Consider the following 16,034-nt stretch of genomic DNA (forward strand, 5'->3'; position numbering starts at 1 on the left):
TACGTGATGCACTGTAAAATCTAACAAAGTAAAAAATATTCTTGACTTTTTTTAAAGTAAAGTTAACCTTTTAAATGTACACGATAAAAAAACTAAATCTCAAAACAAAATATATTTTTCTTATATAACTTTGTCACTTTTCTAACATTTTTCAACTTCAGCATTTGAAGGTTAATCATGGAAATGAGCAGGAGATTATTGATGATGGAGATAAAGTAGTGAAATCTCCGAATGTATCCTGTAAAATCAACAAAATCGTACCTTTTTTACAGACAGTGCATCTTGAGTTGTAATGTTGCGTAACAGTGTATATCTGAGAGAAACAATATTTATTGTTTTTATGGTCTGAAATATCAGAAAGCCTCTGCTGACATGATGAATAAGAGCAACAGGGGTAAATAATCACACGGTGAAGTCCATGTATTTAACGAGTGAGGTTATTGATTAGACCGTCGTCTTGTAACTAAATTGATGACAAGAGATGAGATGCAATCTGGATCTGTCAGACTGATGACAGCGATTGATCGATCGCGCTGGACGCTCACTTCACGGTAATTAATCCAAGCAGTGTCTTACAATGTCAGGTAAAAATGGAAACATTTTTTTCATTCTTTCACCCTGTTCGTCACCATGTTTACTCATGTTGTCAGGCAATATTTTCAGCTCCAGAAAGGTTTTGAGGACTACGAAACATCACCTGACTTTCAACCGGCATGGGGGTGGGTAGATTGAATTTTCATTGTTTGGGGGGGGGGAACTTGTCTTTTAAGGTCAACATCAAAACAGAGAATCAGAAAAAAACTATATTTCTCAGTTTTTATACCTCTGCTAGTGTAGCAGGTGAAGAAAAAGGCTAAAGCGATAACTCTGACATTTGAACAATTCCTCCCACTGTTTATTTCCGCCCTGTACGGTCGGTCTAATATCGGCTCTTGTCTGTAAAAGGCTCCATTTGGGAATCACCCAGTTATTGCTGAATTGTTTGGACAGCGCTGAAGTAATCTTTCAAGACATCTTTCTCTTTTCCCAGGCTGTCATTGCGGGAGACGATTTAAGCAATAACACTCACGATCTGATGACAAGTCCCCGCTTTATAGTCCCGGCCCTGTTCTTACAGAGGAGACGCAGAATGTAGCCTTTTTTAATGGTGGGAATAAAGAAGAAGCTAATTAAGCAATTGCTGCTCAAGTTTTATAAGTTCATATGAAAAGGAAGCACCTCTTTTGTGTCAGGAAACCACACTTTAATTGAGCACAGTGGGCTTTAAGTGGTGCTTGGTTTCGCTGTGTAGAGGAAGTTGTGCCGTCTCCTGGAACTCCCAACTTTCCTTTCACACTTTGCTCTCTCCCAGCTAATTAGTAGGCTACCATGTGAGCAAAACTAGACAGTAGACGCTGGCAGAATTTCAGTCAGCAGACTCTTTGTGGGGGAGCCTGTGATACAGTTCAGTGGCGCTGGCTTATGTGATTTTATCAACTTTGTTTCTTCTTAAATAAGGCTCAATGGAAATTTATGTAATCGGAGACTATAGGCTTCTAAAGTTGGTTCAGCTTTGCTCCTGAAAGAAATCTAAACATTACATCTGTTAGGCGTTTATCTTTGTAAGTTGTATATTATCAGCATTTTATCAGCATTTTAGAACTTATCAACACAATCGAATCTTAATTTTTCTTCTGTTCTTAAGAGGAGTTTATCGTGATCGGTTGTATCTTTCTTCTATTTCAGCCTTGGAGGATGAGTTAGACTTTGCCCTTGGGAAACAAACTCCAGCCTTTCTCAGGAAATGTGTCTGCTACATTCGCAAGATCTCCAACTTCGACCGCTTCGCCAAACTCCCCGAGATGGCCAAATACATGGACATCGTGGTGAGCGGCGATCGCGTCATGCGCAACCAAGAAGCCTATGAACGCCTTCTGAAGGTGCGGGACGAATTTATCCCAACGGTCGTGGCCGCCTCCAACCTCCGTGTCTACTCCTCGGTCACTCACTGCGACATGAAGCTAGGCTACTCCCAAGAAGTGGAGAGCAACTATGTTGAAGGTCTGTGCAAGCAGTTCTATGAGGACATGGTGGACATCATCCAGGCTACAGTCCAGCAGAATTTTGACACAGAGACGGACCCGCTGTACGATGAGATCCTGCAGCACCTGTCACTCTGTAAAAGCTATGCGGCGCTCTACGAGTTCAAGACAGAGTCCTTGGATTACATACAAGAGTATCTCATGCCGTCCAAGGGGAGCAGAATGAGCCCGATGGTGGTCTACGGGGGACCGTGCACTGGAAAGACACTGCTGCTAGCTGAGGTGGCCAAACAGGTGAGATACAAGAGAGAGAATAGTTGATTATCTTTCTTCTTCCCAGTGGTCCCTGCCTGCACTTTGGCCGGCTCTCACAGTTTGTTCACGCTTGCACTCTTTTGTCTGTCCGTCTGATACGAGCATGTGTCCATCTTTGTACAACAGCGTATGAGGGGGCGTGCAACTGTTCATCTCTTCTCATCAAACGCTCACTTGACCATCTGCGTGGCTGCCAAAAGACATTCCATTGCCATGCACACATCTCTAATTTCCTCTGTGCGTGTCTGTGTGTGAATATGACTTTTTGTGTTTTGTTTTTTCAGTGTGTTGAACATCTGCAGAGATTTCGACATAGTCTGCGTGCATTTGTCTCTTAAAGTGAATGAGCGCCCGTGTGTGTTCCCTGTTCACGCTCTGGCTTCGTGTGTGCCATCTGGCTGCCCGGCTACATTAGGATCACACCACCGCCAAGATCACACAGCACACACCCACAAATCTAGCCTTCCTGTCCAACCTTTGTAATAACTGTCACACTGATACAGGCATTTATTGGAAGCTCCATTCATACAGTATCCTCGAAGTTCATTGTGTGGTTGTAGAAAAATGTTACGAGGTACAGTAAGACTGATAAAAGAGCAACAAAACATTGATCAAAGCCGGGACTTCAGAAGACAAAAGATTACAAAGGCGCTGATTAGAAAGCGAAACTGAAAGCGGTTGGCATAAAGACTGACTTCAAGTGACTTCAAGCCGACAACAGTCAACAGACTGAGGAGACAAGTAACGCAGGAGGAGGTTTAGGCAAGGGGAAAAAAGAAAATGTAGTATTTCTACAGTAATGTCTGCTTCAGAATATCTTTTAGTACAACATGAGCATGTTTCTTGTTTCTATCAGAGGAGTTTGTGTCATTTTCTTAGAGCTTGTTCTCATTTTCCTGCCATAACTTTTACAAACATCTTTTTCTGCTTTCGTGTTTTCAACACCAGTTGTGTTTTTCTTTCATTTCGGCCTTGGAGAATGAAGATTCTCTCCACTGCTTTGTCCTGTGTGATAATCTCCAGCCATTCAGTATTTACAGCAAGTTTTTAAAAAATGTTTAAATCCTATGTGGCCTCTGTGTTTTGAAGGAGAGAGAGATGTTATTAGATTTGAGCCAGACTAAAAGGTGCAGAGTACGTGCAGAGGTGTTTTGGGGCAGCAGGGTGTAATTCACACCTCACATGTTCGATTTATCTGAACCCTGGAGCATTTTTGTTTATACTTTTGAGCTCAGAGCACGTCAGATCTTGTAGAAGAGAGAAGCTCTGTAGTCCTGCGAGTGGACTGAGCTGAGGGTTGTTTGTAGTGCAACAAAGTACAGAACGACGGCTTATGTGATGCAGATAAGTGAAATATGAAAGCTAAAAATGGACAAATTCGTGCTTATGTTTTGTTATTCCCTAAAGGACCTGAACGCAAGATACCAAGACTGATGGCTAAAAAAAAAGAAAAGGCGAGCTTTATTCGCGTAAGCTGAAGTCCAAAAAATGCAAAGGCAAGCAACAAAACCCACAAAAATAGGCTGGGGACAATCCAAAAAACATAAGTGAAATACAAAACTAAATGAGGTACAAACCAATTTGAAGCTCAGGGAACGCAGGCAGGATTGCAGAAAACACAAGGAGCAAACAAAGTAACACCCAACACATGACACAGACTTCAACACACAAGAGGGAGGACTAATGTGGGACAGGTGTCAGTCAAAAAAGGTGGGAAAAAATATTAAAAAAGACTAGAAACCGATGAGAAAAAATATTAGAACATGGTTGAAAATTTAACACGCTGAACTTATATATTGTGTTTGATATATAATTTAAGGCAGTCCACTGAGAAGAGAAGAATCCAGGTCAAAATGTCTCACATTTGTGCGACTCCGGGCAGAGCTGTCAGATGTGTCAGTCAGTCTTGTTTGCACATTCGTACACACACATTAATGAATAAGATGAATCTAGCATGGTTTGTTAGATTCCAAACTCCTCGGGTCACCACATCAATTACTGATGTAGAGTTTGTCATGAAACAGGTTTTCATATCATCAGCCAAATCATGCACAGTTGCAGAATATTGATAATTAGAATAATAATCACATAATTAAAAATCACACTAGTTGTTAAATAGACTATTAAAGCATAAATACAGCAGTGTGTAATGGCTGCGCTGGCACAGTTTAGAGATTATTGCTAATGTAGGTGTAAGCCTACAGAGACACTGCCGATTCTCTGGCCCATTATAATGGATGGCAGTTACTGAACGTAAGAATCAGGTTAATTAAAGTTATGTAGACTTTTATTTATGGCTGATTGTAATAGGGAGTATAAGGCTTGTGCACAGGCATACAGATTCACAAAACCCGCGTTGAAAGAAAGTGCAAACCTCTACCTGCTTTTGCCGTTTTACAGCTCTCTGTTCTTGCCTTCCTGTTCTGACATGTGACATATTGTAGCATTTTGGTTTACATACCTTAAACAGTTGAGATTTATAAAATGTAACAATCTATGAAAATCAAGCAGGCTGACAGAAAATGTCCTTACTCAAATTTAAAGTCTTTGATATTCACACTTTTATAAATTCAGTCTTAGACACACATGCAAAGCATTTAGAATTGTAAACGCTGTGCTGACAGATACTGTGTCGCTTTCTTTCTCCTTCCCTCTCTCTCACACATACACACAGCTAAATGATGAGTAGGCGTCATCACTGTTGCCCTAAAAGTGTCAAATACCATCTTAATGTCTCAAAATCTCAGCTGGGCCCTTTCATGAATTCATGAATGAAATTATACTAACAACGAAGCCTCATATTTGTACTAGAGTTTACTCATTGAATGCTTTCTGATGATTAAGTAAGGCAGTATTCATATATGAATAAGAGCTATGTACTTATGACCTAGACAATGTCTAAGAACATTAAAAAAAACATCACAGAGTTGTAGATGTTTTCTACGTCTAATAAAAAGTTAGAAATTCGGTGTAGCAGAGATTTGCTGTCATGAAGTAAAAATGTATTACATCTTTCCTCCTTGCAGTGTTAATGAGCCCTACCGCATATTGTTTGAATAACGATGAACTAGATCCCTCTCCCTGCACTCTAGAGCTTTGATTATACCAGTTGTTTGACTGTTGTTCTGACCAGACCTAGGAGAATGTAAACAAATGTCTTAAAATATTCTCAATTTTAAGATTTTTTTATTTAGCAGATTTCTTAATTTTTTTCAGTTCATAGCCTCATTCCACTCTATATATTCTAACAATCATCTCTGCTGTTTTTCAGGCCTACACATGGCTGCAGACAGAGATGGGCCCTGAGACAGACCCAGTGGTCATTGTCCGTTTTATCGGCTCCAGTCTACTCTCCACAGACCTACGCAGCCTCCTCCAGAGCATTTGTGAACAGATTGCACTAAACTACCGCTGCCTGATTCACTTTTTGCCTAACAAGATCCAGGAGATGAAGGAGCTGCTGATCAACCTACTAGGGGAATCTTCATTCCACAGACCCTTGGTTATTGTCCTTGATGCCCTGGAGCAGCTCTCAGATGGCGATGAAGTTCGCAAGCTGTGGTGGCTCCCCATACATTTGCCTCGGACAGTCCGCATTGTAGTCTCAACATTGCCCAATAAACACGGCATCCTGCAGAAGCTTCGACACCTCATCCATGATGAGGGGTATTATGTGGAATTAATCCAGAGGGACCGCAAGGTCTGTAGCCAAACCTTGAAACAGCAGTTGCTGGGAGTGAAGAGAAAAGTCACCTCAGGCCAACAGATCTATGTCAATGAGGCACTTGCCAAGTGTACATTGCCAATGTTTGTCAATCTCATCTACAGAGAAGTGGTTCATTGGAGGTCTCACAAAGATGTGGACGACAGATCGCTGTGCTCCACAGTGCACGAAAGCATAGAACAGCTCTTCTACTCAGTGGAGAACAAATTGGGCCAACGATTTGTCTTCAGAGCATTAGGGTATATCACCATGGCCAAGGCTGGGCTTACTGAGGTCGAGCTGGAAGATATTCTATCCCTTGATAATATAGTTCTCGGGGATGTTATTGTGGCAACTTACCTCAAAAACCCCTTGAGGATCTCTTATGATTTGGTTGCAAGGCTCAAAGAGGAGCTGGATGGATATCTGGTTGAACGTCAGGTACGTAACGTAACCTTGATGGTTTGGGCCAACAGACATCTTCATCTCATTGCCCAGAAGCTTTATCTCAGTAATGAGGAGGATGTCCATCAAATGCATAGCCTCCTAGCTGAGTACTTCTTGGGGGCATGGTCAGGAGGCAGGAAGAAGATCTTCACTTACGATAACAACCATTTCACTTCCCTGAACATATCTCATCACAAAAACCCCCACCATCAGCAGTCCCATGAAAAGGCATCCTCTGACAAGTATTCATATGACAGGCAGACTCCTGAGCAGCCTTGGGTGTTCCAGTGCAACCTTTTGGAGCCTGACATTTTCTTCGTCAACCACAGGAAGATGACGGAGCTGGTGTACCATCTGACCAGGAGTGGTCGCACTGATGACCTCATGTTTGGTGTCATCATGAACTTCAGCTGGCTGTACACAATGATAAAGATTGGCCAGTTTGATAAGGCTCTAACAGACATTGACCTAGCTTACAGCTACACCCAAGAAAAAGAACTAAAGTTCCTGGCCACCACACTACGTAGCATCAAGGTGAAAGTACTGAAGAACCCAGCATCGCTATCTGCAGAACTGCAGCAAAGGCTTCTGCCTGTTGTCACCTCCCTCCCAAAGCTCAGACACCTCCTTCTCGAGTGTGACAAAGATGGCCCAAAATACTGCTCCATTGTGCCTCTCCACTCCTCAATGGACGTCACCTACAGTCCAGAGAGGCTTCCATTGTGCTCTAGCTACATGCAGATTGTGGAGATCCTGCCCACTCTAGCCCCAAATATAGTCCTAGTAGCCCTGGAAGATGGGTCTGTCAGCACCTGGGATGTAGAAAGCAGACAACTTCTAAGACAGATTGACACAGCCAGATCTGTTGTGCTGGGAATCAGGCTAACATCTGATGAAAAGTATCTGGTTGTGGCCACAACCAAAAACACGCTGCTCATCTATGATAATCACAAGTCCTGCCTTTTATCTGAGGTTGAAATCAAGGGGTCCAAGCACAGTGGTGTGGCTGGTGGGGTGGCTTTCATCAATGGTTTCACATTGTCAACCCATCATGCTTTAGCTTGGCTTGAGGCCAGTAAAGACGTCAACGTTATTGACCTATTGTACGGTTGGCCTCTCTACCAGTTCCATTGCTGGTATGAGGTGACTTGTGTCCAGTGCTCTCCAGATGGAATGTATGCCTTTTGTGGCCAGTACCTCAATACTGCATCCATCTTTCATCTTGGAAATGGGGACAAGTTGGCCACTGTGACTTCAGAGTTTTCTGGTGGATTTGTAAAGTCCATCCTAGTCCTGGACACGCTTAACCAAATGGTGATGATTGACAATGAAGGCAGTTTGTCAGTATGGAACACCAAAGAGGTCACCAACCCACGGCTGATGGAGGATTATGATTGTAGAGGGGATGACAGTGAAGTGGTGAGCATTGAGTTGTCTGAAGACCAGCGCTCCATTCTCATCTGCAAGGCCAGAAGTATCGAGGTGCTGGACACGAAGGTGTGGAAGATGGTAGAGAAGTTCAAAGCCAAACGTACCGAACGCTTTGTGGCTGCTGTTCTCTCCAAGAATGGACAAAGCATTGTGGCCTCCATGGAGAATACCTCCTCTATCTTTGTCTGGAGGAGGGACAGTGGACAGTGCATGGCTAGCCTGATTGAGATCTCAGGGGCTATCGTCAAACTTATTAAATCAGTCCACCACAACCTGCTCCTCTCTGTTGCCAGCAGTGGAGTGCTGTCTGTTTGGGACATTGATATCATCACAGCCATGTCTAATATTGATAAAACTGGCAAGAAGATCCAGACCTTACAGTTGTCCGGCAGAGAGGATTATGTGTTTACCATGGACGGTTCAGAAGCTGTCCACAAGTGGAACTTCAGCACTGGCTTCATTGAGACAGTCTTTAAGCACGAAGGCATAGTCGAGAACTGTGTCCTAACCTCCTCAGGGGATCTCATGGTGACTTCAGACGACAAGTCCAGTCAGTACATCTGGCAAACCAACACTGGAGAAAACATCTTCCGTATCAACGGACAGAGAATATCACAGCTGCTAATCACCCACAACGACCAGTTTGTGGTGTCCCTCTGCGAGCAAAATGCTTCCAGAGTCTGGAGGCTGGCAACTGGGCACAAAGTGTGCAACATCTTAGTCACCCTTCAGAATGCACTGATCACCACAGCAAACACTTTCCTCGTGGGAACCTCCAAAAACAAGCTCCTCGCTGTTAGCCTGTGGTCGGGCAGTGTGTCCAAGAAGTTTGTCTGTGATGATGGCATTACCATCGTCAACTTCAAGCTCATTCCTGACTGCCCTGACTGTGTGGTGTTCATCACATCCACAGAGACCATCTTCATCTGGAGTGTGGCAGATGAATCGGTCTGCAGGCGAGTCCAGCTGCCTACCAACTTCCTCAAAAATCTAGAGGACTTTCAGATCTCACCCAATGGGAAACTAGGAATTGTATCCAAAGGTGATGAGAATATTAATGTCCTGGATCTCCACAGCGGGAAGCTTAGGCTTGTCCATGCTGCTGGTATCATTTGGCGGCAGAAATTATCAAGAGATGGGCGTTACCTTGTGTATGTCTGTTTCCGGAACTGTGATGAAGACGATGATGCTGGTGTTGTGTCCAATCTGATCGTGATGCGCCTTGCTGATGGTAAAAGCATCGGCACATGCTCCTTATACAAGACGCCCACCTTCCTGTCTCTCTCACAGCGAGCACTGAATATCATCATTGGCTTCGAGGACGGCAGCATCGGCACGTACACAGTAGTGGATCGTGTGGATGCTGCCCTCAAAATAAAGATAGCCACCTCCAACAGCCGACAGATTGTCAACAACGCCTCGCAGAAGGTGCGGCCAAAATGTGGCAACCATTCCTTTAAGACTGTTGCCGACTGCATTTGGAGGGAGTCAACTGAGGTCTTCTCCAGGGACAGCCCTATCAACGTGTCTGACTCTGGAGAAGGTGAGTCGACGACGCCTACAAAAAAGACTGAACTGCTGCAGTGATAGGTTGGAGTCAGAGAAGCTGGTCGAGTTAGGATAGGCAGGTGGAGATAGGTGACAAAGTTTAGAATCTCTGGGGTTGCAGTTGATTCTTGTTTACAGCCACGTGATTCAGCTGCAGATGTCAGCCCTCTGGGTAGTCAATGGGCCGACGGTTTTAACGCTGCACTCAAATTATGTATTACTTACTTCCAAGTTATTCTCTTTGTTTTACACACAAGACTGTTAGAAAAATACTATGTTTTTGAAAAGATTAAACATTTCAATTCTGTGAGGTATTAGTTTGCCATTATGTGTCCTTTTGCATTTGAAGAACAGAGTTATTATTCAAATGTCGTGGTCAAACATTTTCAAAGCCATTCCAGTGATCTTAGTCACTTTCATTGTACACTATATTTATTTACGTTGTGCACATTAAGCCATAATGTTGTTCTTATTTAAAAAAAAAAAAAAAAAAGAGTGTATTTATGTTTGTATCAACATCAGTCGGTACTGTACAAAAAGGAAGAACTATGAACATATGTACATATCCCTTTTTGGCTGCTGCAATTTGTGCAACTCCTTAAAAATGTTATGTTGTGCTTAATGCAATCAAAGTGAGTGCCTGGAATTTAAAAATGTTCTCTATGTGCAGATTACAAGATTTATGAAAATGCAGGGAATTTGTAAACACAGTATACACACAGTTGCATAATACTTGCATTGATGTTAAATCTAAACGAAACAGTCAACAACACGAGAGATTGATGGCATTGCTCTTTGTAATGATAGCTGTAGAAATTTCTTGGAGCAGTTTACGTAAATTTGATGTGAATTTACCTGCAGTTCCATCAGTTTGTGTGCCATTTGTGTTAAGGGAAACACCACTATTGAGCATACAGTGTAGCATAGCACCATACACATTCACGCCTTAACCAGTGTACTTGCTTTAGGTTTAGTGGAGTTTGTATAAATGTTCCTGTGGAAAAGGACAGAGTGATTAACCCAGTGTTTCACTGAAGCAACTTGGCCGTGTGAATATATTTAGAGGTTTAGACAGTCGGTTTAAGCACTTTATGAGTGGTTTTATGATAAATTATTAGATTTATTCATGTGAAACATTGTATAAATTGTTAAACGTGATCTAGAGTTGTCTCAATGTATTGGTAATGGATTTGCCTACAAAAGTACGCAAGGCCATCCGGGTACTTGCAGGCTACAGCTTCCTCACTTGAAATGCTACACTCCCTCTACGCTGTTAACGCCTGGCATCAATACAAAAAACTGACAACAGAGACAGGACATTTGGAAGTATGGGACTAAGAGAGTCAAATTTGAGCTTGTGAAATATGAAAATCTTTGATTGTATTTCATTTTTCGCAGATTTTGGGGCAAAAAAGCATGATTGAAAAGATTTGGAATGTGTTGAAAGAAATTGCCACTGGAGAAGAAATTTGAGTCTACATCAACTATGAATTTGGCCCAGTTTTTACAGTCAAAATCTTGACCAAAATTGACTTTTTACATGTACTTACATTTTTTCAATTGTTTGATAAATGTTTGTAAACATTCATTATCTGTTTACAGTGAAATAACTATGAACCAAAGTTTGAGTAATTATAAATTCGACCACTTTTTAATGATGTTTTTATAAAAACCTACCATATTTTCTGCTTCAAATATGTACTCACTGCAGTTCACTAGATTTATTTCACTGATGATCCTTTTTTTTGCACAATTTTTAGTCAGTCTCTGATATTATCTATACAAATCTTTTCTTACACATTAACAAATTAGAATGTAGAGGTTTGTCACGGGTTGACAAAAGGGGAAATACAACCACAGATCTTGATATTATTTCACAAGCTCTAAAAGATTTTGACCCTTACATGACCCCATAGAATCTCACTCTGGTAACATCATGACAGGCTAAAATAAATGCTATTAAGATCTAGTATGCTGACAATCTTAAAGTATAGACAAGTTACAAATGAGGTTGTACCTTGCAGGTACCGTGATCGCTTTTCAAAGCATGTCTGTAATAACCCAAAACGCAAATTTGAGCTCTTACGAGACCAATTATCTGCCAGGCATGATTGAAAACAACACACTTACACTTTGACATATACTTTTCAAGGGCTATTCCATCTTATTGTATGTTTACTAGTTTTGAACTGTTGAGATAACGGCCCTTGAATAATTTCAAACCGGGTAGCAGCATCAAGCTTTAAATTACTTTATTTCCCTAGAGTTATGAAATTGAAAGAATATATTATGTAATTGCCAAAGTCCCGACTTTAGTTTGTGTTTTATTTTCTTGACTGTCTCATTTGTTTTCTGAGGCTTGTACTGTAATTATATTGGTACCAAATTGTTTCAGTGTTCTACTGTGATTCTGTTTATGATAGAGAAAATGTGCTATCTTTGCTAAAAGTTTAAAAAGAGTCCTCTTATAAAATATATTGGAATGCCAGTTTAAGAGTATATTTGAATGTGTCCATATGGAAGCCAGTAAATGGTATTATTGTATGTTAAGTAACTTGAATGACTTTTAATAACTTACATGTTTGCAACTCATAGTTGACATACTGGTATAATGAATGTTTCTATGGTATTCTTTGTATTGTCAGGACTGACTTACCTGTTTAGAGATTTATATTTTCATAAATGTTGTACTTAGATTTTGTTACAGAGTTGTTTAACTGGAATTCAAACAGAAAAGAAACTTATGTCTGAAGCAATATGAAACTAGTGTGTATGCATTGTTTGTATGAAACATTTTAATGTAATAAAATGGTTCACTTTTTGCCTCCAATGCACCGCCTCAGGGTTTTCACTGTAATTGGAGCCTGCTACAAGACATTGTTGTCATGTTACTGATTTTAGAAACATAATTTGTCTTTGATCTCAGACAATGACCGATGAATAAACTCCCTTCTAATTGGCTGCAATTAGCCCACTTGTGATACAGTGGGAGCTCTACAGTAGGTTAAGCTGCAAAGCCCGTTGTGAAACAGGTAATTCATGTTTTTGTTGTTGTTTCAGAGTCATAGAGCACTGACAGACAAATCATGTTTTCATCACATGTGGGGACATTATATAGACTTACATACATTTCCTGAAACCTGAATACTACTAACCTAACCCTAACATTAAGTCTTCACTTGTGCTGTCCAGGATTTTGGTCCACACAAAGCTGTCGGACCCCACACTGCGAGTCCCCTGTTTTGAGACCCCACAAATGTAGAAAAACAAGAACACACAATAGAGCTGTAAAATGATTTGAAAGGCCGGTAATTGCTCATCTACGCTCGATGCCGAATGCCAGACAAGCGTGGTGAATATTTCTCCAACACTGCCTGACATTGTCATTATAATTAGGCGATGCATATGCAGTGCACCTGTACTGCGCCCTGCGTCAAACACATGCACACACACACACAAACTTGCTAAGCAAACACATCCAGGATCAAGCTGTGATCGGCCAATAAAAGCTTGTTGCTTTGGGCTACCATTTTAATTTCCCAGTGGTGTCACTCTAAGCCAATCTGTGTGTGTGAGTGTGTGTGTGTGTGTGTGTGTGTCCTGTCTCCACGGCAACATCGGGTCCACAGCGGCGACGGGCTTGGCCACGCCTCTCATTGTAATGATGGTGAGCTCATGTCTGTTGGCTATTGGGGCTGCTTCCAGTCCTTATGACAACAAGGGCTTGACTATAGCTAGCACATTCCACCTGCAGCGCCACACAGGCATATAATTACACCGCTTGTTTGTTGAACAGGAGGTCTCCACAGGTCACACAGTGCGCTCCTGTGTGTGTGTCCTACAGTAGGTACAGTTTGATGTTGCCTCTTATTTATTCAGCCCCAAAATAGTCTCACCATTGTCAGTGGAATTTGCTCCATAAGCCAGGGCCCTCCTTTTGTCATCCTTGTATTATTTCCAACTGTAACCTGTATTTTTCAGCAGTGGGGAAGTCTGACTCACCCACATTGCTCCCCCTCCCCCCTCTGTACGCTCCAACATGCCAGATAAACCAGCCACGACTAAACACTTTAACCTTACAGGCAGCTGAAATTTAAGTCGAAGCACAGAGCGCTGCTTGAAAAAAAAAAAAAAAAAATCCTCCAGTTGTTTGATTAGCTTATGTTTGACCATCTAAAAGCCTTTCACCAAATACGCTGTGTTTGCGCAGGGTAATCACATCAATTTTAGACCGCTCAGAGACAAAGTGTACGTTTCACAAAGTGCCATTCCTGGTCTGTGAGGTGAGTTATCACAAATCCACAACTGGAACGCAACGACTGAAGATCACAGCTAACTTCATTCCTTTTTATCGCCGACACTTTACCCACATTTCCCCCCATTTTGCCTCAACGCTCGACCCCGGTTTGGAAAGATACTACCATCAATCCCTGACCTAATTCTTCTGAAGCATGCTGGGTGGAGAGACGCTGATATGCGAAGGGCTTCCTTCTCTCTGTCTGTTTGTTGCTCTATTTTGATTACAGGTAGGAAATGGGAGATGTTAGAAGAGCTGTGTGTGTGTGTGTGATAGGTTAAAGAGATTAGAGCGTCCACTCAGTGCTGCTGTGTTTGTTTTTTTATCGGGACGCAGAGGACAGAGGAGGAAATTTTGCAGGGTGAGGGGAACAGACAATGGCAGTTAAAAGCTCCTGCACAAAATGCTTAATCCAATGTAGCCCATTATCCTTTACACACTCATGTTGGAGTTAACAATTAAAACGAAGCAAATCCTGTGTGTTGGTAGATGCTTCTCTTTCTCTTTTCAGACAATGAGACAGTTTTTAAAAAGGCCTGAGCAATGACTCAGTACAAACCAAAGTCCATTTATTTTTCTGACGTTTGACGCGTCACTGCCGAAGCCAGACAATGAGGCCATTCAACAGTTTCACAATGAATCTGTGCCATTTTTTATTGTAATGAAGAGCGTTAAAATTGTGATGGACGTTAAGACAACAAAGTGAACGTTTCTGAATAATATATTGTTACGTCTACCCAAAAAACCAAAACCTGAAGGACAGGGGTCGCAGGTTGGGAAACTAACAAAACACTGTACAACACAAACTGGTCCCTTGGTGTCTAAAAGGTGGCGGTGGGAATAAAACACACAAGCCACCCACTGATAATATCAAAATGATAGACGAAACAAGAGCAATGGACCCAAAAACCAAAGGTGAAGTGAGAGTCACTGAACAGGACGGACAACAAAACGTATGGAACTGGCCAAAAGAAAGAAATCTCAAACACACTCAACTCAGATTTTCATGCAAACAGAAAACACAGAGAGACAACTGATGGCATTGACTCCCTGAAAACACACAACCAACTGAGCAGTGGTTCTACAGTAGATGTGAAATTAGAGCCTGGAGACGGTTAGCTTAGGTTAGCTTAAAAACAGGGGGAAGGGGGACTCAGCTAGCTCCTAGCTCGCACCTCTATAGCTCACTAACTTTTTTTCACAATGGGAAGATGACAAAATGGCAGATTGTGTGACTATTTTTTAGTTGTTTGCTTAGCTTCGCATAAACACTGGAAACAGCCCACTGAATCACAGCAAACCATAGCCCCAGCTTTAGCTAAATACTGTAAGTAAGAGTTTGAAATTTAGAAAGTAGGATTAATATCACTGTGTTAGAACTACAGCGAGGAGACAATTTTTATAGCTTAGCATAAAAACAGAACGTTATAGATTCAAGCTAGCACCAATAAATCTTACTCACTAATTTACCCATTCAAAAAAGCATGGTGAAAAAACAAGTTGTGGTGTTATGGGAAGATATGTGACTTCAGAGCCATTTCCTGGCTCTGGCCAACTAGCTAGCTAGGTACTAGCTTGGCTCTGTCTTTAGGTGAAAAAATTGAATTAATTTTAAATCTGATTAACACGTTATAAGCCCAGTGGTTCATCCACACAAAAATTGAAGAGTAAGAGCAGCAAGTTACAGATTCCTGCCACTGTCTTCATGCTAACCGTCTCCTGGCTGATTTGAAAAGACAAATTTTTTCGAGAAAATTCGGTATCAATCTTAGCAAGTGAAGGAAACTTTTTTTTAATATGATATTTCATTTTAACTTTTTGCAACTGTCTCCTCCATGTCAAAGTTTCAGTTTGGTTCCTCAACAAACAGAAAAATGTAAAACAGCAGGAAGCAGCCGAGTGGAAACAGATAGAAGGCATTTATGCGGCACCAGTGACCATGTCTTTGAAAATGTCTAGAAGGGCTCTATTTTGCATCTGACGTGTCACATTGTTGTCATGTTTTGTGTCTTTGCCTGAATGTTAGCTGCCATCCTGTCAATCGCAGCCAGAGCGGAAAAAACATCTCCATTGATATTCTGACTATTTTCTCTTCCAAAGGCCTGAAAAGGCTCGTATACTCACATACAAAACAGTTTATTCCTAATAAAGAGGTGAAGCAACACACCTAAACAATTACATATTACAAATAAATATTCATCAAGGTCGAGAAAACACAAGTTCTCATTATTCCATTTACACCAGCATTCATATTATCGTTTGTAACATCTTC

At 41.5% G+C, this 16,034-nt stretch overlaps 1 protein-coding gene across 3 annotated transcripts in view; it reads left to right on the forward strand.

Moving 5' to 3' along the window:
- The window catches only part of nwd2 (NACHT and WD repeat domain containing 2), a 51,248-nt gene extending 38,953 nt beyond the window's left edge, over window positions 1-12,295 (forward strand). For all 3 annotated transcript variants that reach the window (XM_030431473.1, XM_030431472.1, XM_030431471.1), the window contains exons 7-8: window positions 1,726-2,315; window positions 5,608-12,295. In XM_030431473.1, the coding sequence (XP_030287333.1) occupies window positions 1,726-2,315; window positions 5,608-9,504 (4,487 nt within the window). In that variant the 3' untranslated portion in view covers window positions 9,505-12,295. The remainder of the gene's footprint in view (window positions 1-1,725; window positions 2,316-5,607) is intronic.
- The last annotated feature ends 3,739 nt before the right edge of the window (window positions 12,296-16,034 follow it).

This window comes from Sparus aurata, chromosome 10 (assembly GCF_900880675.1).
Source record: "Sparus aurata chromosome 10, fSpaAur1.1, whole genome shotgun sequence".
In the NCBI taxonomy this organism is placed as follows: domain Eukaryota; kingdom Metazoa; phylum Chordata; class Actinopteri; order Spariformes; family Sparidae; genus Sparus; species Sparus aurata.